The 27223-nt window shown below is 35.1% G+C and overlaps 8 protein-coding genes across 17 annotated transcripts; 5 read left to right on the top strand and 3 right to left on the bottom strand.

The window, feature by feature from the left end:
• The first annotated feature begins 59 nt into the window (after positions 1 to 59).
• Positions 60 to 1673, top strand: LOC663465 (cytochrome c oxidase subunit 6B2). Its single transcript, XM_969527.4, has 2 exons — positions 60 to 216; positions 1323 to 1673. The coding sequence occupies exon 2, from the start codon at positions 1328 to 1330 to the stop codon at positions 1571 to 1573; it is 246 nt and encodes an 81-aa protein (XP_974620.1). The 5' UTR covers positions 60 to 216; positions 1323 to 1327; the 3' UTR covers positions 1574 to 1673.
• Positions 450 to 1151, top strand: LOC135265232 (uncharacterized protein). Its single transcript, XM_064359831.1, has one exon. The coding sequence runs from the start codon at positions 450 to 452 to the stop codon at positions 1149 to 1151; it is 702 nt and encodes a 233-aa protein (XP_064215901.1).
• A 591-nt stretch (positions 1674 to 2264) lies between the features above and the next one.
• Positions 2265 to 2666, top strand: LOC663505 (uncharacterized protein). Its single transcript, XM_969545.4, has one exon. It carries the CDS (start codon positions 2265 to 2267, stop codon positions 2619 to 2621), a length of 357 nt encoding a protein of 118 aa, XP_974638.1. The 3' UTR covers positions 2622 to 2666.
• mRpL42 (mitochondrial ribosomal protein L42) lies at positions 2602 to 3221 on the bottom strand. Its single transcript, XM_969564.4, has 2 exons — positions 3065 to 3221; positions 2602 to 3012 (listed from the first exon to the last, which is right to left on the bottom strand). Exon 2 carries the CDS (start codon positions 3008 to 3010, stop codon positions 2651 to 2653), a length of 360 nt encoding a protein of 119 aa, XP_974657.1. The 5' UTR covers positions 3011 to 3012; positions 3065 to 3221; the 3' UTR covers positions 2602 to 2650.
• Positions 3222 to 3403: 182 nt separating this feature from the next.
• Positions 3404 to 4381, top strand: LOC663542 (cytochrome c oxidase assembly protein COX11, mitochondrial). Its single transcript, XM_969581.4, has 2 exons — positions 3404 to 4176; positions 4225 to 4381. The coding sequence occupies exons 1-2, from the start codon at positions 3634 to 3636 to the stop codon at positions 4366 to 4368; spliced, it is 687 nt and encodes a 228-aa protein (XP_974674.2). The 5' UTR covers positions 3404 to 3633; the 3' UTR covers positions 4369 to 4381.
• Positions 4382 to 4388: 7 nt separating this feature from the next.
• LOC663560 (tektin-3) lies at positions 4389 to 11033 on the bottom strand. 2 transcript variants are annotated; one of them, XM_015977476.2, is made up of 8 exons: positions 10928 to 11033; positions 9966 to 10110; positions 7038 to 7192; positions 6735 to 6986; positions 6533 to 6682; positions 5283 to 5624; positions 4850 to 5227; positions 4389 to 4641 (listed from the first exon to the last, which is right to left on the bottom strand). In XM_015977476.2, the coding sequence occupies exons 3-8, from the start codon at positions 7151 to 7153 to the stop codon at positions 4431 to 4433; spliced, it is 1449 nt and encodes a 482-aa protein (XP_015832962.1). In that variant the 5' UTR covers positions 7154 to 7192; positions 9966 to 10110; positions 10928 to 11033; the 3' UTR covers positions 4389 to 4430. The 2 variants fall into 2 exon arrangements, with proteins under 2 accessions (XP_015832962.1, XP_974692.1); XM_969599.5 differs by lacking the exons at positions 9966 to 10110; positions 10928 to 11033 and adding an exon at positions 7239 to 7378.
• Positions 7352 to 11670, top strand: Nubp1 (NUBP iron-sulfur cluster assembly factor 1). Its single transcript, XM_969617.4, has 5 exons — positions 7352 to 7510; positions 7578 to 7816; positions 10200 to 10301; positions 10351 to 10894; positions 11556 to 11670. Exons 1-5 carry the CDS (start codon positions 7471 to 7473, stop codon positions 11588 to 11590), a joined length of 960 nt encoding a protein of 319 aa, XP_974710.1. The 5' UTR covers positions 7352 to 7470; the 3' UTR covers positions 11591 to 11670.
• A 3414-nt stretch (positions 11671 to 15084) lies between these two features.
• cu (curled) lies at positions 15085 to 26122 on the bottom strand. 9 transcript variants are annotated; one of them, XM_969636.5, is made up of 7 exons: positions 25810 to 26120; positions 19205 to 19406; positions 17875 to 18092; positions 17762 to 17827; positions 17584 to 17705; positions 17207 to 17413; positions 15085 to 15734 (listed from the first exon to the last, which is right to left on the bottom strand). In XM_969636.5, exons 2-7 carry the CDS (start codon positions 19270 to 19272, stop codon positions 15222 to 15224), a joined length of 1194 nt encoding a protein of 397 aa, XP_974729.2. In that variant the 5' UTR covers positions 19273 to 19406; positions 25810 to 26120; the 3' UTR covers positions 15085 to 15221. The 9 variants fall into 9 exon arrangements, with proteins under 9 accessions (XP_974729.2, XP_064214596.1, XP_008190602.1 ...); XM_064358526.1 differs by lacking the exon at positions 25810 to 26120 and adding an exon at positions 24998 to 25016; XM_008192380.3 differs by lacking the exon at positions 25810 to 26120 and adding an exon at positions 19778 to 20003.
• Positions 26123 to 27223: the final 1101 nt, after the last annotated feature.

Raw genomic sequence — 27223 nt, 5'->3', positions numbered from 1 at the left:
TAAATAACAGTTTTCGAAAAATTATGAATTATAAAACGCGTTATCAATTTTCCAGAACCCTGTAATTCCTACTTTACCGACGCGATAAGCGCGTTTCGCTGCAACTCCGTGTTATTGCGTCGCGTCGCTGCGATCGAATCGCCAAAATCGTGCATTTATCAGTGTGGAAGCCATTTTTTGTGTCGTCTAAATTGGGCTAAAGCGAGCACAAACCAGGTATAATATCGTAGGAAATAGTTAGTTGTAAGTTGGTTAGGTCTTTGGGCAATCCCTTGCCCCTTTTGCACTGGAGTCGTTGCCTGTTATTTACGCAGTGCCTCTATCGAGGCAACGTCAGTTGTCCATGATTACCTAACACTTAATCGTGGGAAATGGTCCCGGAACTGCCAGTTTTGACGCCTGAATGTCCATCTCGGCTGCATTTACTATACCTGCAAGTTCTCTTGTAGATGAATCCTGGGTCTGGGTCGGCGGGCGCCTGGTGCAATCCCCCGCCTCCGGGCACCGACGAGGACCTGTCCAATAGCTCGCTCAAAGAGAGCCCCACGCGGGCCATAGACCGCATCGACCCGTTCCTAAAGAGCGCCGAGTACATAAAATACGAGCGGCGGCGGCGGTCCCGCTCCCGCTCGCGGCACCGCCGCCACCGCTCGCGCTCGCGCTCACGCACCCGCCACAAGCACCGCCGCCGCTCTCGCAGCCGCTCGCGTCGCCGCCACAAGCGCCGCTCAAGGTCGCGACGCCGCTCCCGCAGGCGGCGCACGCCCACACCCCCCAAACTGCAGCCCCCCGAGCCGCAGGCGGAGCCCGAGGACGATGACCAAGACGACGACGACGAGGAGGAGGAGGAGCCCTCCAATGAGAACATGTTCAAGAATGATGGGACCTTCATGGAGATGTTTAAGCGGATGCAAGAGGAGCAGAAGAAGCAGCAGGAGGCGGCGGCGGCCGAGCCCAAGGCCCCCATGCCCATGTTTGGCAAAAGGCGCGGGGGCAAAGTCCTCAAAACGGGAATGGTGCAGAAAACCAAAACTATGACTCAGGAAGAGAGCGACGCGCAAGACGCGTGGACGTTGTACATGAAGGAGGTTAAGCGATACAAAGAGGCGTGTTGTGATGATGATTCCAAGACGAGGCTGCTCGTTAAATAGACTGTTTTATCCTAGTTTTAAGTCATATAAGCTTAAGGTGTTTTTTGTACAAATCATGGACGCTATCCAACGCTTAGGTAACTAATCGCGTCACCATTGATTGTTTGACATTTACTCGAAAATCAAAATTAATTAGTCACAATTCGACAAGTCCTTTCTCTTGTTTTGCAGACACCATGCCGGAGGTTCTCAAATTTGAAGATTTGAAAACAGCCCCCTTTGACCCCCGTTTTCCCAATACCAACCAAACTCGCTACTGCTACCAAAGCTATTTGGATTATCACCGATGCCAGAAACTGAGAGGAAAGGATTACAAACCATGCGACTACTTCAAGAAGGTTTTCCATTCAATGTGCCCCAATGCCTGGATTGAGAAATGGGATGATCAAAGGGAAAATGGCACATTCCCTGGCAATATCTAAACATTTCTTGTCAGTAGATATAATGTAGTTTACATTCTTTTATTATTCAGTGTTAAACTGTGTAAATAATTTACGTTAAATAAATAATGTCCTAAAATAACTCGCTTGATTTTCGCGCTATTTTCTTTTCAGATCTTCTAACTCTGGGGAACAAGTTTTCCCTTTTCAGACCTCTCATAATTTTCTTTTCTGACATTCTCTTTTCAAAGTCTCCTTCTTTAGAGCATTCTCTTCCTAAACTCTTTTCTCTTTTTAGAACCTTCATTTCTCAGACTCTTTTCTCACACCCTTTTTCATTTTTCTCAAGACATCTTTTATCTTCCGAGATCCTTATCTGCTTGCTCTTGTTTTCAGTTCCTCTTCTGAAGGAAGAGTTTTCTTTTCTGTTATATCTCTCTTTCAGAGTCTTCTCTTCTCAATTGTTTTTCTTATTCTCACAACCTTTTCATTTCGACTCTTCTTTAGTATCCTTATTTTCCCTTCTCAGACAATCCAGTTAAAGGTGTAAATAAAATATAAGGAACAATAAGTTCTCCTTTTTCGTAGTCTGTGCTGGAGCGTTTTTTTGTTTTTGAAACTCCCGCTCTTTTGTTTTGTGTTAGTTACATTCCTTTTTCGGGTTACACGCTTGTCACTTGACGTAGAGTCGGCCCTAACCTCACATTTGGCCATTTTTTGCAAAATTTGAACCATGGCAGATGAGGAAACCGTGAACGGCAGTAGCGAAGAACTGCCCGAAAAGTCGCAAAAGAAAACCGCAAAGTACGACAGTGGGGCCGCTGACCTCGAGAAAGTCACCGACTATGCCGAAGAAAAGGAAATTTCGACACAGAACGTAGCTGGTGCCATTTCAGCAATCGGCGATCGCCGTAACAAAGAAGCCCTCGAGAAACAAGCCCGTGAAAAAGAATTGCTCAAAGTATCAGTCAAGAAAGAAGACGTCGATCTCATCGTTCGCGAAATGGAAATTTCAAGGACGCAAGCCGAACGAACCCTTCGAGAATACCACGGGAACGTTGTCAATGCACTTGTAGCTCTAACCAACTAATTTATTACGATTTTGTATTTAAATAAATTCTACAAATATTCGCGATCCATTGGTGTCTTTTTAGCGCGTTTATCACGCGCACGAGGGAACCAACGATGTTTCGTCGTGTGCGTGATGTTCATCAGCTCTTGCCGGGCTTGTTCAGGTGTTTTTTTATTAAACACTTCCTTGAGTTGGGGCGTAAGCTGCGTTTTAAGAACGGAAGTGTCTTCGACTTGTTTTTCAGGCAAAGGTTGGGTACATTCGTACGGAAAGTCCTGTTTTGGGTGCCACGCCACGTACGTGCTTTCGTCGTCAGTTAAGACGATCTTATGGTCCGGGAATTTGGCCGAAAAGAGCCTTTTAGTGACCGTGCTGATAAGTCTACTGTGACATAACCTCAAACTCATTTCTACAAAAATTCCCAAAGTTACGAGAACACGAAACCGTTCTAGATAACTCACTGAATGCAGTAGTAGTGTATTTGTTGTTAATACGTACAATTACATTGACTAAATTACTTTTTTGGGCTTTAAATATTCAAGTGTTTGTAAAACCCAAATTACGAATATAACTCTTGTGGCTCATTGGGCGTATGATCGAAAACATAGATTATACATATTTATAGTGTTGCGTTGTTTTTTATTTCACAAACCAATAATTCCTTTATTTCCTTCATCTTTCAATAATCATTGTTTACCTCATCCTTACTTCCTTTTTTCCTGGCGGAAATGGTGCTAGCTCCATGCGCGCAGCAATTGTCTGGTCGACTGTAATATTCATGGTGCCAGCACCATTTTTGGTATTTGGCGTTTGATATTAATCACCACATAAAGTCTAAAAAATGAGGTTATAATAATATAAAATTGATTAATTCCAATTAACTGATTTGTTTAAACTGATTTACGTGCTCGTTACCAACGTAAAAAAACCTCTATAATGTAAATATGGGAAAATAGACTACGTTCCAAATAAAATTGTAAATAAACATAAGTGAGGTTATGTAACTTCGAATAATGTGCCGGAATTTGCAATGTTTTTAATAAAGATGAACCGACTGACGAACATTTTACGCAACAGTGGATACAACATACTCCGGGGGCGATTTCACACAACCCCCCGACTGTCTCAAAACTCAAACGAAGCCCAGAAGAAACGCATCCGATCAACCTTATACTATGTAACCGCAGCTGGTGTCGTAACAGCAGGCCTAAGCTACGCAGCTGTGCCCCTTTATCGGCTATTTTGTCAAGCTTATAGTTATGGGGGCACAACCCAAGCAGGTCACGACGCCAATAAAGTTGAGACAATGCCATCGATAAAACACCGCTTGTTAAAAATCAAATTTAATGCCGACACTGCCGCCAGCATGCGATGGAATTTCCATCCGCAACAAACGGAAATTACGGTACATCCAGGCGAGACAGCTCTTGCCTTTTACACCGCCAAAAATCCAACCGATAAACCTGTGATTGGAATTAGTACTTATAATGTAGTGCCCTTTGAAGCGGGACAGTATTTTAATAAAATTCAGTGTTTTTGTTTCGAAGAGCAGCAGTTGAACCCCCATGAAGAGGTGGATAAATCATAAACATTCATTTATCTCTAAAATTCTTTTTTGTAGGTTGACATGCCTGTATTTTTTTACATTGACCCTGAATTTGTGGACGATCCTCTGATGGAATTTATTGATGAAATAACTCTGTCGTACACATTTTTCGAGGCAAAGGAAGGACTACAACTACCTGTACCATCATTTGTTAAATAATTTTAAGTTTTAAGTTTAAATAAAAATTTGTTAGTGCACGATTTATTTTTGGACTGAATGTGTTAGTATTTGATGGTGGCAGTGATAGGGAATGACCTTCTCATCCCCATGCATTTTTCTCGATCAATAAACAACGAATTGACTTTATTGTGCAAATCTGACTCGAGATTTGATCGAGTTTTGAGCAGTTGTTGATGCTGAGCTTCCGCTTCTTGGAGCTTTCTGTGGAGATATTCAATGCTGTCTTGAATATCAACCACTTCTCGCACAAGTCTGAAATTATTATCAAGACATTACTTTCAGGAACTTGGTTTTTGGCGCCGTTTAAAAAAGGCCGAACTCAAGACACAACTAAGAAAAAAAATCGTTCTGCTGCATTCTACTAGGACTTGGCGTGTGAAAAGTGCAAGTCTCATACTTTTTCACAAAAATCAAAAAACAAGGGTGCGAATACTAAAGTGAATGGAGAATTTTTGCCTACCTGTCTTGGGCCGTATCTCTGCACAACTCGACGTTTTTCCGATGAGTTCTCGCTTCAAGTCTTGTGTGTGCCACTTTCATTGGATTGCTCTTATCCATAATTGCCTTCTTGATCAATTCGATATTTTTCTCAACATCGAAAATTTCCTGTTGGATTTTATGCAAATGCATTTGGAGTTTACTTTTGGCTTCTAATGTTTCTGCTGCCCGTCTTGCTAACGCATTATTCGTATTACTCCAAGCATCCCAAATTTGAGTAGCAACTGTGTTTATTAAATTTTCAATATCGGAACGTAACTGAGCCGATTTGCCTCTTTCTGATTGTGATCTTTGAACGATTCGGTTGCTGTTTTCGGCCCACGTTTGAACCGTTGAAACCCTAATAAATTTAGACACCAAATAAAAATTAAAAAAAAATGTTGGAAATAAATTACGTAGGGTCGTATTTTTCTATCCCTCCGTAGTAGTTGATTCCTTTGGAGAAATTATTGAGTTGGTGGCACATGTTGTCAATTCCAAGAGCCCCTTCTTTGCTCCGAACGTCAGTTTCGAGTTCGTGCTGAGCCGCTCTGTTATTTCTGAGCTGGTCCTTGATGCGTTCGTAGAGACATTTGAGTTGTTCCTGAGAGTTTCGATAAATTTCGATTTCTTTTAGAAGGGAGTGTTCGGCATTATCGTGGACTAGATCAATTCCCTGGCGGTTTTCTCTTTGGTAGAGGCACTCCTGAGCGATATGGAGGGGCCCCTCAATGTCCGAAATAGCCTTCTCTAAAGACCTGCAAGTAACAATTGTGACCAATAATTATGCAGCAATGAAAAGTAACTACGACGGACAATACATTTTGACCAAATTTTCAAAACGCCGCGTTCCGGCTACAGAAAACAATTTATAACTCGAAAGTTAAAAGTTATAGAGCAAAACGGTTTATTCCGGTGAATTCTGTGGCTCATTTCACGTGTTATAACAGCTTTCAAACAACACTAGCTTACTCGAGAACATAATTAAAAAATTATTCCATCTTGAAAAATGGTGGATGCGCCGGGTAATTTATTAAAAATTCATAAATCAAAAACTACACGTCGCAGAACAAAACGGTTTATTCTAGTGAATTCCGCGGCTCATTCTCTGTGCTATACCAGCTTTTCATGAGATTTAAAAGTTTGAATTTTTTTGCTTAGGTATGGTCACCGTAAAACTGAAAACAAATTTTTTTTAGACTCACTCTAGCAAAGTTTTATGAACTTTTATATGTCTTTACAACCCTCTAGAGTTATTAAAAGTCTAAAAAAGTCTCTATGTTCGATTTATTGATGTTTGATTTTTTTCAATTTTCGTCGCGATTTTGGTCAAATCCGGATACCCGGATCATTTATCGAGCAATAACTCCGGAACTATTAGAGATAACCCTACAAAGTTTAATATCGTTGGAAAGGTCATTTAATTATCTATCTTTTTCAAAAAAAATCATTGTTCTCCGACTAATAGTTTTCGAGAAAATTGCAAATAAAAGCAAAAATAGGTAAAATTTAAAAAAATTCATAACTAATAAACTATTGGGAATTTAGCAATTTTCTCGATGCCAATCGATTCCCCAGATCATTTTACATAGATTAGCATCAAAATAGCCCCACTTTTTCGAATAGTTTTGTCATAATTAAAAAAATTCAAGAAACGTTCACTTACCTGCGAGCTTCTTGCAGCAAATCACTCTCAGTCAAAAGTCTCTCGAGCTCAGTGCGGGCCTCATTCCGCCAAAACGTCAAATCGGTGATTCTTTCACCAAGTCTTCGGCCCACCTCGCGCTGACCTTGCGCCGTTTTTTCATCAGTTTCTCTGGGAAAAAAACCAAGTAGTACTAGCAATATTTTTAAAATTTTTGTAGTACCTCATGACCCGAATAAATTCGCCCCTGAGCCGCTCCGAATAATTCCGATTCGTATCCGACTCGCCATAATTCCGCAAATTATTATGCGTCCACTCAATGGGCGTATATCTCGTATAAAGGGCAGCCCTAGCTGCATGGGCCGGATTTCGCTCAAAACCGGTCACCAAATTCGGAAATTTCAACGGCTCGGTGGCCATCCCATGCGGAGTATAACAGGGATCGATGAGCGCATTTGTGACCGGTTGACTCGGCCTATGACCAAAATTATGCACATTTTTCTTAAATTAAAATAAGAGGGCTCACAATGGGGTCACTTCCACGTTTTCGTAACCCAGCGTGGGCCTCCAAGGGTGGGGCCTTGGAGTTTGGTAGTACTGACCAATGCGGACCGGCACTGGCGGCCCCCCGACCTGCTCCATGCAAGGATCGGCCCCCACGGTACTCCATGGTTGAAGTTGCTAGAAAAACGCATCAACGTTGTAATTTCGTAAATTAATCGCTTACTGAATATAACACTGTCTCGTTTTTTACCGCCATTCACCCAACTACTCACTAAACATCTAAAAAAGCGAAATAATTTTGACTTTTGGTTCCGTCAACAAAAACATTTGAACCGATTTGGGGTTTTTTACCGTAGTTGGTACACCGACCAGTCAATAAAAACGAAACGTCAAGCACTTAACCTCACAATTTGTGATAACAATTCGTCGTTTTCGTACGTTTTGACGATAATACGATGGCAACAAGTGTTGAAAAAGCCGGAAGTGTGCCCGAACGTGAGTTTCGTGCTTTGTTTACGTGCTGACAATTAATAATAATTTTTTGTGGGGTTATTTTTATTAGATTGTCCAGGGACTGAGAGCGCCAACGCTGGCAAAGCCTCAGCTTGTGCGGGGTGCCCCAACCAGCAGATTTGCGCGTCGGGGCCCAAGGGCCCCGACCCGGGCATTCAGCTGGTAAAGGAGAGACTCGAACAAGTTAGGAACAAAATTCTGATTTTGTCTGGGAAAGGGGGCGTGGGGAAAAGCACCGTAACGGCGTTACTTGGCCGAAGTTTGGCTGCGGCCGATAAGGAGCGCAATGTAAGTGTGTGTGATTGTTACTCAAAGTGCAATTTTTTATTTTTGACTCACTCGGTTGTAACGACTTCGACGTGTTTCGGGGTATCCGAAAATCATTTTTTGTGTGTCAATTGGTAGAACAGACTAGTGTACTATCTTTGGTACAGGGCAAAGTTGAATGGCTTGTGCCAGGCACGGCCTGGCACTGCGCCCTATTTTGCTCAGACGGGGTTAGATTGAACTGACTAGAATGCATTTTGCATTTAGTTTAATTGAAAAAATTGTGTTTTTAAAAGGGCCTTGAGACGATGTTTTCGGGAATTTATTATTGTTTACGTAAATAAATCAATTCTTTGTTTGTCATGATGATTACGCGACCGCATTATCAAATAAAAATTCTAAAAATATCTTTTTGTATGCAAAGATCCATTGTGTAAATATTATTTTTTTCGCACTTTGTCCTGTTTACAGGATTCCCTCATTCGATATCAGCGACTTTTGACCAACCTTGTGACTGACTATAAAATAAGGAATTGTTATTCAAAATCACACACTCAATTTTCTGGTTAATAAAAAGTTAATAATTTTTTTATGGCTCTCATATTTAAATTTTTTTGGCATAAATGATAATCTAAATTATATGTGTTAGTACCACTTTATGTATAAAAAAATAGACGATTTTCTGTTGAACGCTGTTGAATTTGTCAAGCTCTGTTTGTGTGTAAAACTGCATTTAAAGATTAGAAGAAAAAAAAACGTGGAAGCAATTTTTTCAAAGTGAAAGAACTTTTATTGCTTGAAGAAATATCTTATTGAACGTAAAATGATTGATACAATTAATAATAATCATTACAATTAACTAATCTGTAAGACAGGTATTTACATTTTTCAAAATGAGAAAGTAAGCAAAAAACACTGGCTTCATTTATCAAAAAAAAAAAAAAAAAAAAAAAATGCCACAGAAATTTGGAGCAGATTAAAAGCAAATTCGACAATTTACTACATTAATAGACGAAACTTAATTTAAAGGAGCATTAATTTTTAAATGTCCCATTAAAGTAATTAAATACATTAAATTGTAATAAATAAGGAATAAATAAAAAAATAAATAAATCAGAAATATTAGAACTCGTTTTATACAAAACTATTCAAATTATGAAATATTTTCACCAGTTAAGTTAAATTATTTAAATAAAAATTACGACTTTTTCTTCAATTTTTCCAAATTCCATAAGAATAAATTAATAAATCCAACAAAAATCAGAGAGGAGTTGTTACAATATTTTCGTTTAAATTTACTTTAATTTAATTTTCTAATTTCAAGTAGTCTTGATGTTATCTAATTAATTATTTATTATTTCAACACATATTTAAACACTTTTAAGATTAAAGTTAAAGTCGACATTTAATTTAAATAAGGAAAATCCAGTAAAAGTTTTCAGACACCAATTTTTTTTATAAAACCATCATAAATTTTCGAACGATAGTTTTCCCGTTTTATGAAAAAGTATTACAACATAAAATATTTTGATCTGTTTAAACAAATCGACAAAAAAAAATAGAGAGGAATTGTTTATATTTATTAATTATTGCAAGCCATCTAGATCTCACCTAAGAATTAAATATTTAGTTCAACACATTTTTAAAGATTTTTAAAATTTTCGCATTTATACAGAGTGATTCGAAAATGACGGCCAAACTCTCATATCATGATAAAAGACGTTTAACACAAAAATGCTTTTTTATATATATTTTTATTTGTTTTCCTTAGCAATGCTATCGACTGTTGCTCTTTTGTTTCGTCGGATTATTGTCGAATTTAAAAGTTTTTTAAATTATTTTGTGCTTCGTTAAGACATTAATTGCTGTTTTTTTCAAGAGGTATTTGTTTCATTTACAAGAGCTGTCGTTTTCCCTGACAAAGGTCTGAAGAATAAAAAAAATAACTTTGAAGAGCTATATCTCGTGAAAAAAGGCTCAAACAATTTTTCGTCATAGGAATTTTTAATTCAATTTGACGTTCTTTATCAGCAGCCGATAGGTTGTACGGCTGAACATCTATTTACATCTTCCACAAATAATTAATACAAAAAAAAACAAATTGACAAAGTTCGAAAAATCAAATCGCAAAGTAATTTTAAAGTGAGAATTAAAATTAAATAACACTTACAACTCATATCTGACGGGCTATTGGGACTTGGAGGATTTTTGGGTAGTCTGTACAGCTTCATCAGAGATTTGACTTGGAAGTCTTCCTCAGCGGGTTGAAGGAGTGTCTTATACGATTTTTATCCACCCGGTGCTCATGCAGGTGTCTAAATAATTAAATTAAATGATAGGATAAAACAAGAAAATAAAAAAATAGGTATGATATTATTGTTTTTTTTTTAATAATTTTTCTTAGGTGGCTGTTTTGGACATCGACATTTGCGGCCCCTCGCAGCCCCGTGTTTTGGGGGCCCTTAACGAGCAAGTGCACCAATCGGGCTCCGGTTGGTCGCCAGTGGTACGCTCCTTGTGCCCCCTTGAATCACTCAATTGACTCAATTTTTCAGTACGTGGATGATAATTTATCAGTGATGTCAATCGGCTTTTTATTATCGTCCCCTGACGATGCTGTTATCTGGCGAGGCCCCAAAAAAAACGGCATGATCCGTCAATTCCTCAGTGAGGTTGATTGGGGCACCCTTGATTACCTGCTCATGGATACGCCTCCTGGCACATCCGATGAGCATCTTTCAGCATCGACTTATCTGTCTCAAGCGGGGCTCACAGGGGCTGTGATTGTGACAACGCCACAAGAAGTCGCATTATTGGATGTGCGCAAAGAAATTGATTTTTGTCGAAAAGTCAATATTAGGATTTTGGGCGTTGTGGAGAATATGTCGATTTTTGTGTGTCCGTGTTGTAAGAGATTGTCGGAGATTTTTCCAGCGGCTACAGGAGGGGCGAAGAAAATGTGCGAAGATTTGAAAGTGCCGTTTTTGGGGAGTTTGCCCCTGGACCCCACGATTGCGAGGTATTGTGACGAAGGGAGGGATTTTGTCGGGGATTTACCGAATTCGCCAGCGGTGGACGCGTTGAATGGCATTGTTACAAGTAAGGATTTTTTTAATACATTGCGATTCTCACCATTATTGAAGAAATACAGGATTTTAGTCTTTTGCAAATAGAAAACAGAAATTTCAAAAAACACCTAACGCGGCCATTTTCTTGTTAACTGTCATTTAATATAAAGTGCTACCAACATAAAACGCAACATTAAAAAAATGTGTTGAAAAAAGCGCTCACTCATAAAAAAACATAATACAGAGTGATCTAGAAAGACTGGTAACAAGTTTGTTTGTAATTTGGAACACTGTACCCGGATACGGTTTTTTTTGACAAATTTTTACACATAATTTTACGCCTCTAAGATGCAACCAGTAATACACACAGCGTGACCCTGGGGTGCATAATCGATCCATAATTTTTTTTATATTGGAGATATTGCCATGTCGTTTTCATTAATCATTACCCGATAAATACACTTAAAGTCCACAAATTAAAAATATTTTCATTGTACACAAGGTGGTGAACCAAAGTTATATGTTTTTTAAATGAAACACCCTATATATTTTTGCATAATTAGATTTTACCAAAAAAATAATGTAACTTTATATAAACTATTATAGGTCTATCTCTTTTTGTTTCGGAACTATTCAACTCTTTTTTATAAAAGAGACTAATTTTTGAAAAATTACTTAAATTATTGTTGCAGGGCTTGTGGAAATGTGTGACTCGAAGGAGGAGTGAAAAACTGTCCAGTAAAGCTTTAGGTGTAAGCAAAAGTCTATTGTATGTTTTAAGGATGTAATAAAGTTTATTTTTTACAATTGGAATTTTATTTTCTCATAAAAAATGGAAATGCCTAGACAACCATCTAAAAAATATCCCGAAAATCTCAAAAAGACTTTTTAAGTGGTGATTAATTTCTCTTTAAGCACAAAAACCAGTGAGATTACCTGAGAAAAGAGTGGACCGTAAATATGTAATTTTAAAACACCTTCCTTTTATTTAAAATTAAGTCAAATTACCATTAGATCATTAAATTAGATTTTGTTGTAAAAAACCTGATCCAAATTTTGAAAGTATTTGAGCAGTCACCTTTGGAAATAATTGATCAAGCATTGCTAAGCAGCATTTTGTGCACCACTGAAAAAACTGTCAAAATTGTGCGCGTTTTTCAAGCTTTTTGTCCTTTTTTAAAAAAATTAAAGCATCCAGTACCAAAAGTAAGTCAAAAATGTTGTTTTTTAACTTTGTAGGGGTGAGAGATAAATGTGAAATGTTACTTGAGTAACACATTTATGAGAGTAGGGGTGACCAAAATTCAGTGGTACAGTCCGGGACATTTCTATTTGGACATAAAAAATTTGAATTTTTTGACATTTATACGTATATTCAGCGTCTATGTGAACAAAAAATGTTCTCTCTCTCATTCTATGGTCCTTGAGCTTTAATAAAAGGGACATTTTTTAAATTGGTAGCATTAGAAAATGACAGTAAACAGCTGACTGATGTAAACAATAACACAATAACAAAGGAAATGTTATAATTTTAATCTATATAACCAGTGGCTGCTTTAAAAGTGTGTACTAACGGGATAATAAAATATTTACGCAAGTATTTTTGAAGGTAGAAACATTACTTGTCATATAACAATTATAGATTATATGATAAGACGGGAATGGCACAACACAGAATTGCAGTCAGTGATTGTGCTGGAGAAAGCTGCTGTGACGTACTGACAGTACTGACTATCGCTGGTTGTACGATTTGTGATATATTTTGTGTGAAAAACTGGAAAACAAAGTGCATAACTGCATAACCTCACTTATCGCAGTTTTGCACATTTTGATGATGGGAATTGCGGTTCAAGTAATTATGAGTTATAGATGGAGCTCACTGTTTACTTCAAAGTAAGTTCACGACATTTATTAATTAATTATTAAAAAAATCACAGATAGTGTTTATAATTTGCAGCTGAAGCCTTTTGGGTCCACTTTTTTCGTTGTTATTTCCTGGTAGCGACTCTTGTTTCAAGCAGAATGGGTGTAAAGTTAAAAATAATCCCATAAAATTGTTAATATAACTCCGTTGCACTGGCATGGGGTATTTGAAAACTTACGTTTAACAAATACGTCACAAAGTCTCAGCCATCGTCGAAAAACATAATAAGGGCTTTATAACAAGAAGCGCTTTCTGATTTTACTGTGGACGTGTGGAAGAATAGTGTGAAATATTGCGAAAAACCAACTTTTACTCTTGTTTACATTTTTGTACGTCTCTATCTGAGAGTAGTCGTCTTGTATAAAAAATATAGCCTACTAATAAAGGAAATTAAAGTGTTTTTATTTCTGGGTTACCTCCAATTCCACTTTGCCCTTGCCTGATAATCAAGACACTGATAATGAAATTGGTGTAAGTGCATCGAATACAAACGTGTTGAATAGATGAATAAAAGAGAGACAACTGCTTTTTTCAAAAAGGCCATTTCAAATTTATTCAAAAAGCACACCCCCATTAAAAAGGGTCCATTCACGACGAAGTTTGGCTTCCTGCATGACATAGGTTTCGGGCACCAATCTCACTGTAAATGGTCTAAATTGGTCTTGCATCTCTAAGACATGGACTCACTGAGAGCGACTTCTGCAGTAGGCTTGAGACCTGCCTGCCTGTCTCGCAACAATCTCTGCATTATGATTCCAAATCATTTTATAAAATGCTGTCAATTACAAGCCATGATATGAGGCATGAGGCCGTCTCAGTGTATGTCTTGTGGTGTACATTGAAACTGTTTCTTAAAGAACCCATTCACAATGAGATCTGCTTCGCTACATGCGGCGCGACAGGACTCAAAGACTAATCCCAAAAGACACAAAAAAACTGACACAGTTTCATCATTTTAAGCCATTGACAGCGTTTTCGAATGTTGGTGCAAAGACTTGTCGCGAGGCAGGTTTCAGCCTTCCGCCAACGTCAGTCTCAGTGAAACCCTCTCAAAGTGATCTCAGCGAAAACCATTCACAATGAGATTGGTCTATGAGGCCTATGTCGTGCCGCATGCAGCGAGATATGTTTCATTGTTAATGAAAATAGGGCCTTTTTTGTTGTTTAAAGTCGTTTTTTAAAACTTTTGTGGCAAATTTTACTGATGTGTCAGAGAGGGGGCATGCAATTGGAACATGACGATGACTACCCTAAAAGTCACTTCGAGGCTTTTATGGCCTTTTTAATGCAAATTTCAACTTTAAACCTGACAGTCATACCAAGGTCAAACATAACCCCAACAGTACTCCAGCAACGGTACTTCAAAGCATTTGAAAGTTTCTCCATTTGTTTTTAAGTGTTCTAGTTGGTACATTTTGCTGTACTTTACTACAATAAAGAAATATTTAAATTTTTATTATTGTTTACATTTGTCATCTGTCAAACACATCAAACAACCAAGTTCCCTAAATTTGAGCTCTTATCTAGTTTTTGTGCTCTATATAGTCTCGCGTCAAGGTATGCGGTATGACGTATCTCATATAGAAATGTCCCGGACTATAGTAACAGTTTTTTTTCATGTAAAATAAACGTTTTTCAAAGATGAGTTTTTTCTTACAGCATTTATTGACAATGAGTTTTTTTTATGTAAGTTTAAAAGGAATGTAAAAATTAAGTTTTTAAGACTTGAGTTGTTGCATTGCTTCAATTTAATCTTTATTTTTTTAAATAACTACATTTTAAATTTCATAAAAATCCGTTGACAAATATCTGAGATATCAGGCTCGAAAGTCCTAGGTGAGACCCCCCAGTATATCTCTAAAATTAACTAAAAGTAACAGTGAATAAGTGCTGCCAACCGACGCAATAAAAACCCTAGGCATGGCTAGCATATTCAAATGAAAATAGTATTTTAGAATAGAAAAAATACATGTTAAGATTACTTACCTGTGATCTAGGTCTAAAGGCACATGCAACGGCACAACAACTTCGGGTTATTGTTCTTGATATCTTCCATACATTTTACTTGGGTTTGTAAATACGGTGATGGGCCGAAAATAGAAAATGTTTAGGGAATTACTCAGAAAACCAACACTTTGATTTAAAACGCGTGGAAAAACGTCTTTTTGATTCATTACTGCAGTTTTCGCTCACAATTCAACACTTGAACCGTCTGTCAAAATTGTACAGTACCGCCAACATGGCCAAAGACATGGCGCCCAATTCAAATATTAGCAAGTATGAATAATAAAACAAGCTTTTCAGCTGAACGTTTGTTTAGAATTTTATTAAAATCCTATTAGTTATTGAAAAAGGTCTTACATAAGAAATAGGCACAAATAATTTACAGACATTACACAACACTTCCCTAAAATTAATTATCACAATGTACAAATCAAAGCGTCGCCTTTTGACCAATCTTAAAATCGCAAACGAGCGAAAAATGATCCGAAGGATACGAAAACGAGGGAACCCTATCCTCTCCAATTTCCTCCCCGGTGGGCAACTCCAGCACAGCTTCAACCTCTAAACAGCCCTTCTTGTAAAAAATATAGTCTATGGTGTGGCAGACTTCGCCCTCGTCCCTTATCTTCCACGTGGTGTAAGGGGGTTCTCGCGCCGCTGAATTCGCGCTCGAACTATCACAGTCAGCGTAAGCACTACCAAGATTTAGATATTCGTCCGATAAGATGGTACTGTAGATGGGCTCAATAGGTTCTGCATTAAAATCGCCGCAGATGACAACAGGTCGGGGGCCGCAATGTTGCGACACAAACTGGAGCAAATCCTTGCCTTGTTCGTTGCGCAAAGTGGACAGGAAGGCGCCTTGGCGGGCCTTCAAGTGCGTGGTGGTCACACAGACCTCCTGGCCGGTCTCTTTGATGCGCAGGTTCGCCAAAAGGGCCACCTAATTAGACATGATTTTTTAATACACCGGCACAAATTATTTTATTTAAATATCAATATTTTAAAACAGGACCGTGTAAAAAATAACTTTTTATTATTTTTAAGTACAGTGAAACCTCCCTTAATAGACAGCTCCGAAAAACGGACACCTCTTCACAACGGACATGTTTGTAGGAACGTAACAAATCGTATATTAAAATTTCTTACCTCCCATTAGTGGACACCTCTCAACAGCGGACAATTAAAAATTACTGTAACTCACTGCTACTATTTTTTTATGGCACTTATAATTTTTTAAAATGTTTTTTGAAAAAATTTGAAAATCCTTGTCTAGTATTAATAAGTAATTAATAACAACTAATTTTGAAAAAAATGCGACGTCGGCGTTTTTATAGTTTTGAAACAGTTAATAACTCCAAAAAATGTCTTTGTGTTTTTGCCTTATAGGTGATTTATTTTTTAAATTTTGAAAATGAATTTCTTTTAAACTTTTCTTTGCCAAATAATTCGTCATTTAAAAAATACTAGTATTTTAAAATAGGGATATAGACTTGTAAAATATAGGTAAATCTGTGCCCTTAATATTATCTGTTAAAAATTATACAAGAAAAATAAGTAAAAGATATGGACAAGATTTTAAAAAAAATTAGCACTAAAAACTTTATTTGTTACACTTGTTCGGTCTATATTAGAGTATGGGCGCAAACTAGAAGAATCTACTTTTCAATTTGTTCTACGTTTAATTTTTTCAATAATTTTCGTTTACTAAAGTTTTGTGTTCCTTATTATTCTGTAAAGTCAACTTCCTTAAGTTCGCCCTTTAATATTGTTCTTTATATATGTAATTGTTATTGTAATACTAAATATTTTTTTACAAATTAATTGCTCTTGTGTTTTGATTAAACATTTTGTAAAAAATATACTATTGTTAAGTCTTCTTGTAAAGGTTTATTAGTTTATTACCGTAAATAAAGGTTTATTATTATTATTATTATTATTATTATTATTATTATTATTATTATTATTATTATTATTATTATTATTATTATTATTATTATTATTTTATTATTATTATTATTATTATTATTATTATTATTATTAATTACCTGTATGTGTTTTTAATCTTACGAGTACTTGTCCTGTCCTTTTTTTTGTGCTTCCTTTTTATGAAACAAAATTCTAAAAAACACAAGTCTAAAAATATTAGACTCTAATTTATAATGAAACTGGCCCCTGGTTTTAAAATAACTCATATCGCTGTCCGTTGAATAGAGACTTTTTGCTTAATTCGTACGCCCTGTCCGTTCAAAAGAGAGTCCGTTGAATAGAGGTTATTATGGGACACAGACGACACCAAGCAAAAATGCCCGTTCAGGAGTTTTTTTTTTGGAAAATAATTTTGCGTGCTTTACTTATTTAATTTTTTTACTGTGCAAAAATTACTTAAATTCTGATCAACGTTTTGTTACTCACTTGATTGCTTTGTACTCTCCAGATTTCCAAAATACGGGATTCAATGTTAATTACATCGAATTTGTTGGTTCGATAAAAAATTGCACACCCATCGGGACCATTATTACCACTGATGTAAACACAAGGTGAGTCCGGTTTTGGGTAAAATACCCCCGTGTAACCTTGAGTGCCGAGGATGTACTTCAGAAAATTGAAATGATCCACTTCCTGTGCAAAATAATACAAGTAAATAACATTTTTGTAAATAACGTTCTGTCTGAAATATTTAGAAAGAAAAAGTTCTTTCCTTCCTTGGTACACAAACAGCTTTGAAGAAAACGCATTTTTAATGACTGGTCGGGTCGTAGAAAAAATTGTGTCATTAAATGGCAACTGACCTGTAGACAAATAATATCGGGACAATACTCGACAATTTCCTCAATAATCCGGAATTTCCGCGAGTTCCATTCTAACGCTTCGTCTGGACATTTCACGAAATGGTCGTTCATTTGTCCCAGCGCTATAAACAGTAAAAAATAACAAAACTAAACGGAAAAGTGGTAAATTCGGTCATACCTTGTGAGAGTATATTCCACTGAAAAACTCTTAACGAGTAAGGACTAGAAACGTAATCACTACAACCTGTAACAACATTTAGCTCTAAAAGGTCTAAACTTTAGCAATCAAACCTTTGGTAACGGCGTTCAACTTCCGGCACTTGAAACCATAAGTATCGTCGTTGGTTTGTCCCGCTTTCTTGAAGGCCCTCTTCACCATGGGCTGGACTTGGGGCTGGGTCTGGCAATACTGGAGCAGTTCAAACCGGCCAAAGTTGATCGGTATTTGAATATCGTTGTCTTGGTTATCGTCATTTTGGATTTTCGGCGCTGAGCTGAAGCTGCCCATCCTAATAATTGATTGAAAAATAAAATGATGCAAAAACCAAACTTGTGATCGATTATCAGTTATCCGGTTGCGACGACTTACCGTTGCAAAATAACTTTCTGTAATCGAACATTTTTTAAGATCTTTTCCTCACCGATGTCAAATTCTAGCATTTTGAAGCCAACTGGCACGTTAGCCCTACGACGCTCTTTTATATTCGTTGATTTATTGTGAGATTCTGCATATGAAAAGATATGGTAATACTGCTTCAACTTTTGTTCGACGATTTGCTATTTTACAACGAGTCAAAGGTCTCAACTAATACGGATTATCGATACATCTTATCTTGTTGTTTGCAATTACTTCAATGTCATTAAACTAAAAATGTAGGTGACGACAAACATTCAAACGAAAGGACCGAACTATGCAAATCATCTTATTTGAATATTTAAATGCGCGCTGCAAACATCCACGCGACATCTATTGCCAACGTGCACAACTACGCAATTCGTTAGGAAGTTTTCTGGAATCGCGACACGACTGACAGTTTTTTTAGGTTACGTTTCTAATTTATTTTTAATTAAATAATCACTAATTCTAATAAATATAATAAAGCAAAAGCTGTAGTTTTTTTTGGCACTTCGAAACTAGAACTTCCAACTCAAATAACTAAAAATAAATGTGTTCAATTAAATGTTATAGGACTTACGTTTGAGACGTTTGGAGACAATACAAGTTCACAATTGGATTATTTGAAAAGTGCGGCAGCGCCGAACTCATTTTTATTCAAATTAACTCCAAGCGAACAAACTTAAAGCACTGTGCTAATTTTAGCGTTTTCATTGATATAACAATGTCGCTTATAGATCAATAAAATTGCAAATTTATTTCTACAACTCTGTCAGCACCCAATAACTTGTTTGAACATTTCACTAGTTTACTTTTCATTGGCCTGACCTGACCTGACCGCAGCAAAACTGCCGTACTTTCGAATAAATTTTTTGAATAAATAAGCGCATGACTGTGCAGAATTGCGTCTCCTTGAGCAGCCAGCACTCACAAAATTCGTTATAGGTTCACAAAACTCTAGTTAAGGTCAAGTTAAAGGTTGGCTTAAATTATGCTTCCTCTTACCTTGGTAAGGCCAGCATACGAGCAAATCTTCTTATCGGTGAGAAAAATTGACCCCCTCTAACAGCCATTCCGTTCACTTTGTTTCAAACACTAATTACTATAAATTACAAGGAAAAGAATGTCTACTGTAAACTTGCACAAGATTCCACTTAAATGGCATCACTTTACTTGGAAGATTTTGCATTAAAAAATTGAGCGTGTCCTGAGGAGGAAAAAACAGTTAGGAGCGTATGATATTTCAGTCACAACTAATGATTGAAAACCAAAAATTCAACAATATGAGATAAGTTGACACTGGAACGTTCTGGTTAAAATTGATTCATTGGTTCGAACTGGATTCAGGAGGATATAAATACTGAAAAAATATTTTGCGCTTCCACCTCGCTTTTGCTTGTTTATCGAAATTGATTATCCTCTGAATTAAAATATTATCAGCAAGTTTGCTTGACAAAAAATACGTTATCCTATCACACACAAGTTGTCTAGACTCTAGACTTGATTGTTGTATAACACATTATCATATTTACATAATCTTCACTAAATCCTCGTATGACATAAACAGGAGTGACTTACCTAATTAATTCATTGCGTTTCATATTGAAAATAAGTTTTATTTTGGCAGTTTTTTATTTGTCTGTTGAACAATGGGAACATATTGGGATTCGACAGATGTTTCGCCCACAACTGCCTGATTTTCAAATGAACCGCACGTAAAAGCTGATTTAATGTAGACGTTTGTTTATGGCTTCAAGGAAAATGTTTATATGAAACGAGAGACGAGAATTTGCAAACAATACAGACAATTTCTGGCTGATTACAGCGAGATTATGAGACCTTGTATTTTCATCTGATTGATTGAGTTCCCAAACTTTTTGTTACTTATCTAGTTAATCAGTGACTAAATTTATAGCGGTTACAAACTCGTTTTTTAATAAGTATTTTACTACCTGTTTATTCTTTTGCAAAAGTATGGTATTGATAGTAGTAAAAGTATCATTTCGTGACAATTGTAAAATATTGCAAGGTCGTATTTGGTTTAAATTTGTGGAAAAGTAAACCTCTAATTAAATTGCATTTTTGAAATAACTTATCAAAGGAACCACTTGACGTAATAAAATAGGTGCTTTGAATTTTTTTTAATTTTGAAAGGAGAACCATTAAATAAATTATAATTGCGTCTTTTCATCTAATATTTAAACATGATAATCATTTATTGGGTTTTTCTAAACCACTAAAAATCTTTCTTTGAAGTTACAGAAAACCCATTTTTTTTAGTTAACACTAAAACTTTTATTAAATTGTGATAACTATTATGTCAGTTAAAAAGATCATGTTAATCCTTCACTACAAGTAGTTAATACGTTTCCTTAAAAATTAAATGGTTGTGTGTTCCGAAGAGAAAAAAAAATTAATAAATAAATTTGCAATTTTTACTGAGTGACAGTTCACTTGAATTTTCTCAGATTAAAGAAATCTTTCACATAAGAACAAAAATTAGCATTTATATCTTGGATGCATAATAAAATGGAATGCAGCAAAGTTACATTTCCTCCCATTGTATTTTCTACGATCTAAGGCATTATTTATAATGCCAAAAAGTTGGCAAAGAACTCATAAATCAGTTCTAGATTAAAAATTACTAATTTTTCCTTTTTATTTAATAATGATATTATTTTCCATTTTTAATTAAAAAAAAAACACAATTTTACAAAATTTACAACTTGAAACGTTTCGGCATAAAGTGCCATCATCAGCTACAAAGTTTCACAAAGGTCTTCATTGTTAGTCATTTATCAAAAAAATAAAAAATCCTGGAACCGGTCAATTTTTTTTTTTTGCTGCATTTTAACATCATAGTGACATTTATGACGCTATTTGTTTTTGGATTCTGACGTCATTCCTAACTTTTTTAATGGACTAATATTTTTTGTTTTAAATAGTACACATCTTCCTGTCTGGTAAAAAGAATAAAAAATGAAATTGAATATTAAAAAAAATAAATTCAATAAAATAGGAAAATATAGACATTCAAACATAATGGGCTATATACAGAGTGATTCAAAAATATCGGACAATCTCTCTGTTAAAAAAAATCAACAATTAATGTCTTAGTATGATGTACAAAACAATTAAAAAATATGCAATTTTGGAAAAAAATTAATTCGACATCATAGAAAACAAAAGAGCAAAAAGTGTTACCGTTGCAAAGGAAAACAAATTAAAAAATATATAAAAATTAAGTTGCTTGAAAAAAAATCTGACTTTATTTTTATGTTTAAGTGAAAATCTTTTATCACCAAACGAGAGTTTTTCCAACATTTTTGAACCACCCTGTATTTTTGAGGAGAAAATAAACAAAAAAAATACTTTCTTTGGGATTTTTTTGGTTTATTTTTTTATACCGTGTGGAGATAAAAATGATTCTATCTATTAGTCATAGAATTTTGTGCGTCACTTTTAGCTCAGTCTCTGTATCGAAGATAGCATGCGTAGGAAAAGATTTAACTAATTGTTTCCTTTACCTTTCTTCCTCTTTTTACCGGTTTATTGTTTATTTGTCAGATTTCACACAGAGAATTATACCTTAATTAATTGAGTATTTGCATCTGATAACCACTTATAAGTGCTATTTTAGTTATACAGTGTTATTCTTTCATGCACAGTCTTATTGGCTTATCTATGTTTTTATCAATCAAGTGTCAATCGTCAGTTTTTGAAAAAAAAAATAGATATTTCCAATAAAAGACCTCTTTTTATTACGTCCATATAAATCTATTAATAAAGTTACTGAAATAAATAAGTTAAATAATGTAAAAAATTTTAGAAGTTACAAAGTGCTCTTATCACAGAATTTTCCTTATGGAAGTAATGGCAACGTGATTTATACGTGATATTGATAAGCATTTAATTATTTCTCGCATTTTTCTCAAACGTATGACCCAGAATGTGTCGGAAAAGACACGAGGTAATGTTTCGGCATTGCAGGAAGTCGTCATAAAATTGTGCTTAATTACCAATCAAAAATTTCCTAGTTGAGATAATTTTTTGCCCGATACCGCCGACTTAATTAAATTTATCTCGCGTCGCAAAATGCGTTTTAATCAACGCGAGGGCATTACCCTGGCGCTCTTCCAGCTCCGATTTAGGTCAGATTTTTTACAATACCTGACGAGATATTGCAGGAACTGCTTCGGCGGAATGAAAGTCCCCGAGTCCTCGTCCAAATGACCGAACTTGAGTTCTAAACTCCTTGCCATTAAACGTTTCTTGACTGCTGGAGATGTCATCAGGCTAATTTTGGATAGAGTCTCTGCAAGTGCCAGAGACTCCCGGATGTTGATGGTACCGTCTTGCGATTGCCATATCTCACTCATTTTTTTACGTGTTCGTAAAAAGCGGGTTCATCTACCTTTACACTACTGCATCTGACACGGCAACGATAATTCGACTAAGTGGAATTAAGAGTAAGAAGTTTTTAAATGCCGGTTGGATAGAGGTGGTAGCCAACGAACGAACACCCTCGACCTTAGCGCAGGTGAGCAGAGACGTGTTTACATTACTAATAAGAAGTAAGTCGGATATAGATTTAATGACGCGGAAACACACTCGCTGGCCTTTATCTCCTCGGTCTATTATTGAAGGTACAGAGTTACATTTTATTTCTGCTCATTTTAAACTGAGTCTAAACTAAGTTATGTACTTCAATAAAAATCATGTAAATAAAATTTACAAATTATTTACAGTTGCTGGTTAGACAATTTTTAACAAGGATTTGACAATATCACTTGCTTTATTATCACAGAAAAATCAACAAAAAAATTCAAAACACTCAATTTTCTTTGCTTTTGTATTTGACAATTATTTTTGACAATATTATTCGCACTTTTGTTAAATTTGTTAAAAAAATGTTATAACATCATGTCACAGGACTCTCAAGAGGGAGATACAGAATTTTTCTAGATTTTTAAATTATTTTTTTGAGGTTGTTTTCAAAGCACATTTTTTACAAAGTCGTTTGGACATACAAGCGATCATTAAATAAATTCGAAAAAAAATTAAGAAAGCGCAAAAATGTAAAAGAAAAAGACTCTAGTTTCCATTGGTACTTAAACCAAAAAATTGTGTGTATACAATTGTTGTGTTTCAGTTTGGAATTAACACCCCTGTATTTTTTTATTTTTGCAAGTAATACACGGTGTATTAAAATAATTTTCATCTAGTGGCATAACAATTTTTCTTTTAAAATCAGAAATGCCACTTTACAGAACTACTGATAGGCATTCAGACATCGAATTAAGTCTCCAATTCGGAAATAGGCTTCGATAATAAAGGTATTTTCTTGCACAGTGTAACATTTTAGTTGCGTTTTAACGAAAGTAATAACAAACAATATGCAAATTTTACAACTGACAGTTTAGTATTTATTGACAGCGGACTCATGTCATTTTTACTGTAAATCAATTTCAAAGGTAATTAAATGAGAATCATTTTAACACACTTTGTACAAACCATACAATGTGTTTTTAAATGATTTTCATCTATTTAACTTGGTTTATATGTAAAAAAAAATGTGTGCCGCTCTGCTCAATTGAATCCTCTGTTAATAAATGTCAAATATGTCAGTTGAAAAATTCAATTGATCGTTAAAATGCAACTAAACTGTTACACCGTACAAGAAAACACTTTTATTATCAAAGCTTGTTATTTAAATAAATGACAGTGGTAATATTTAATGTCTAAATACCTAGCGACATTTTCTGATTTTATATCAAAAATTCACAGACGACTAGATGAGAATCATTGTACATTTTTGAAAGAAATGACAAAATCTATAGAATTATTAATTTACCTTTATGACATTTGACAAAACGGTGAATGTCTCAACTCCTTTTTTTTAATGGCATACCCTGTATAATTTTTTGCATCATTTGATAGATAATTTAATATTCTAATTTTAAATATGTCACAATGTGATAAAATAATAGTAAATAATTGGAAGGAATTTAAAAAAATAAATTATTTTAGATAAAAAAGAGCTATGATAACAAGAAAAACAATGATTATAAACTTTTATTTACTAATTTAAGCAAAAATACCTACTTTTTTGGCACTTCCCGTAGATTAAAATAATGTCTAACTTTTCTTGATTCAATTAACTGGCCATTTTTTTAACCAAATTTCAACTAACTGATAAGCTGCGATATTTTTATTTTCATAGGTAACTAAGTTTTTCTTGAAATTAACTATTTAGATCACACAATTTTTAATGTTTGGGGTGTGATACATATTTGGAATTTGAAGTGCAAAAAAATATACAGGGTGCCATTTGAGAAAAAAAAGGTGACAGTCACAATTTTGACAAATGTCATCGTCAAGGTAAGTTGATAATTTCATCTAATAGATTTCGTCAATTCATTTAAGAATTGATATGGTTTATGTTGTTTTTTTTTCTATAAAAAAGTTAGAAGTGTGCAAATACCAAATTGAGACACCCGGTATACTAGGTTGGAATTTTTTTTACGAATAAATAATGGAAGTAGAAGTTTTTTCAAGCCGCTAAAACATTCTCTTTGTGTTTAAAGTGTAATAAACTTAATAAACAACATAATTTTTATCCAAGAATTCGTTTCCTTATTTTCCATGTCAGAAAAATATGTAAAATACTGAGTAAAATAGTACTACTGTATGAGTACGTACAAGAACTAGTTTCACAAGGCTGACTTTATAACATATTTATAAATTTAAAAGAACATTGAAATATAAAATTAAACTGTATTTTTTGTGCCTTTTTACCTTTTTAAATGACAATAACCGTACGAATACATTCTCACTTAAGAGAACTGTATGATTTGGCAGTTAACAAAGCACTGCGTCAAGAGATGTAAATTTTAGTTTAAATTTGTTTAATTTTAATCCAAATTTATAGTGTTAACAAACTGCAAACAAGAGGAATTAGAAAAACTAATGACGCTGTAACACCTAAACAATAAGTGGTTTAAACGCTTTGTTATACAAAGAATCTACATAAAAAATGAGATTAATTGTTTCAGAATTTCTTTACTACTTTGTCTGAATTCAGTCTAGTCTTTTTTATTCAAATAAAATGTACGAACATAGTAAGACTAAAATAATCTTCGAGTTTTGTTTCTTTGAACTTTGAACACTTCTGCAGAAATATTGCCAATTTTCGCTTGGAATAAACAAAATGTCAACTTTGTTGACACGACCGCCTGAATTCTTATCCTGTACCATTTTCTCTTAATCAAAAGTCTCAAAGTTCTTGTTTTCATGTGGGGTCAACATTGTTTACATTGCAAACAAACGAAATATCGAATTAGGCCAACTTTTGTGGCATTATAATATAAATCAAGTTGGAAACAAACGAATTACCATAAGTTAAGGTCATTGGAGGATTTAGTTTTTTTCTAGTTTTGACGCACATTTCCAATTCAAACAAAAATGAATCACCAGTGACTGTGCGTAAATCAGGATCAGGATGGCCAATTTATCGCTCTAAAATAATACAAGGTGGAATCGATGACTTAACACGAATTAACAATCATTAGTTGTAATAAAAATCCGATTATAGAGTTATGTATACGTACCAGCATGTCAAGTAAGGCCGGATGGAAACCTTGCACGAATTTAGAGCATTCAGAGCCGCATTTGGTAAAACTCGAAGGATACACACTACACGAATTTTCTGTTCGATGGTCTAACGGAAACTAGTACGAACTAAAAATCGTTATCTACGATATGAAGTCACTTGCCAACGACCGGTCAATGTGCAGTTGTACTCTAGTACTTTTTTTTCGGTGTCAATCCGTGTGATATGAGATGTTGACAATTGGTGGAGTAAAACAGACACGAGATGGGCTCTAGTTGGTGGCATGATAACCTTTTTGAATATTTTTCAACATTATAAATAAAACAGGACGCCTGCCAAGATTATAGAAGGTTACTATAAGGAGAAACTGCCGAAAAAATTATCACCAAATACTTCAAATTTAATCGATTAGAGTTCAAACGGTTGTGATAACGTGCCCCAGACAGACGGAATTTAATTCAATCTAAAAATACACTGGCTAGGACTTGACATTTTTTTGCCATAAACGGATTAAATTATCCCGCTAAAAATGTATCACTGAATGCCATCCACGGGCGAAATTGATGTCATAAAAGTGAAAGCTTATTGCAAATTTATGACTAATGCTATGGACGACATGCAACCGAAATGAGGAAGTGAATTTTTATCAAATTCAGTGAAAATTCCATCAGTAATCAACTCAACTAAGACAGGTGTTCATGAAATTTTCATAGCACCCTTGACCACGTTTTCGGACAAAGTTATCCGGAAGTTCTATTTGAACCAGTAATTATTATTATTACCATCGTAAATTGGTAGTCACTTTTCTGATTATAATTTATAATTAAGAAGTCACAAGGCCCTTGTGGGTTCCCAATTAAAATGAGAAAAAAATTGTAAATTTTGAAAAGTTTGATTTTGTACACCCTGAACTAACTCAAATCAATCAAACTTGATTAATATGTCTTTTAGATCGTGTTTAATACGTACCTAGTAATAATATTATCAAAGGAATACTGTTTGGGCTTTTTATTAATTTTTAAAACTAATAAAATTCAATATCAATTTTTTCTTTTTATTTTTTTTAAGTAATCCCTGAACCAATTTGAAATTTTTTAAGCATATGTAAGTAACTAAAAGAGCATCCGAATGGGCATAAAAAATAATAGCACGCCATTAAAAAAATATGTAATTGTGACGTCACGCTTTTTTGGGACACTCTGTATAATCAAAAATATTTTAATAAAAGGCGCCCTAGAGGGCGCATAATGTCTACAGAATATAAAAAATTCAATTTTGGTAATAAATAATGAGAAGAGGAGTGAAGGACCCTGTATACAGGGTGGGTCTACTAAAAGTGTATTTTACTGTATCTCAAAAACTAATAACCGCACCGGCTTCAGCCTTTGCCATTAAATACTTTTGTACTTTCC

Source organism: Tribolium castaneum, chromosome 1 (genome assembly GCF_031307605.1).
Source record: "Tribolium castaneum strain GA2 chromosome 1, icTriCast1.1, whole genome shotgun sequence".
NCBI lineage: Eukaryota > Metazoa > Arthropoda > Insecta > Coleoptera > Tenebrionidae > Tribolium > Tribolium castaneum.
Note: the sequence above shows the minus strand (reverse complement) of the source record. Positions and strands in the feature narration are given on the sequence as shown.

Bases quoted from the DNA above. Each gene is read 5' to 3' on its own strand.
- cu (XM_008192377.3), bottom strand. From the start codon at position 22,578: ATGAGTGAGATATGGCAATCGCAAGACGGTACCATCAACATCCGGGAG. The intron at 17,706-17,761 runs GTATGACCGAAT...TACTGTTTATAG, and splicing joins GTGGAATATACTCTCACAAG to CGCTGGGACAAATGAACGAC. The intron at 17,414-17,583 runs GTCAGTTGCCAT...TATTTTGCACAG, and splicing joins CCGATATTATTTGTCTACAG to GAAGTGGATCATTTCAATTT.
- LOC663560 (XM_969599.5), bottom strand. From the start codon at position 7,271: ATGGCGGTAAAAAACGAGACAGTGTTATATTCA. The intron at 6,683-6,734 runs GTACTACAAAAA...TTTTTTTCCCAG, and splicing joins GAATTTATTCGGGTCATGAG to AGAAACTGATGAAAAAACGG. The intron at 5,625-6,532 runs GTAAGTGAACGT...TGTTACTTGCAG, and splicing joins TTGCTGCAAGAAGCTCGCAG to GTCTTTAGAGAAGGCTATTT.
- LOC663465 (XM_969527.4), top strand. From the start codon at position 1,328: ATGCCGGAGGTTCTCAAATTTGAAGATTTGAAAACAGCCCCCTTTGAC.
- LOC663542 (XM_969581.4), top strand. From the start codon at position 3,634: ATGTTTTTAATAAAGATGAACCGACTGACGAACATTTTACGCAACAGT. The intron at 4,177-4,224 runs GTGGATAAATCA...TCTTTTTTGTAG, and splicing joins AGTTGAACCCCCATGAAGAG to GTTGACATGCCTGTATTTTT.
- Nubp1 (XM_969617.4), top strand. From the start codon at position 7,471: ATGGCAACAAGTGTTGAAAAAGCCGGAAGTGTGCCCGAAC. The intron at 7,511-7,577 runs GTGAGTTTCGTG...TATTTTTATTAG, and splicing joins AGCCGGAAGTGTGCCCGAAC to ATTGTCCAGGGACTGAGAGC. The intron at 10,302-10,350 runs GTACGCTCCTTG...TCAATTTTTCAG, and splicing joins GCTCCGGTTGGTCGCCAGTG to TACGTGGATGATAATTTATC.
- mRpL42 (XM_969564.4), bottom strand. From the start codon at position 3,010: ATGAGTTTGAGGTTATGTCACAGTAGACTTATCAGCACGGTCACTAAA.
- LOC135265232 (XM_064359831.1), top strand. From the start codon at position 450: ATGAATCCTGGGTCTGGGTCGGCGGGCGCCTGGTGCAATCCCCCGCCT.
- LOC663505 (XM_969545.4), top strand. From the start codon at position 2,265: ATGGCAGATGAGGAAACCGTGAACGGCAGTAGCGAAGAACTGCCCGAA.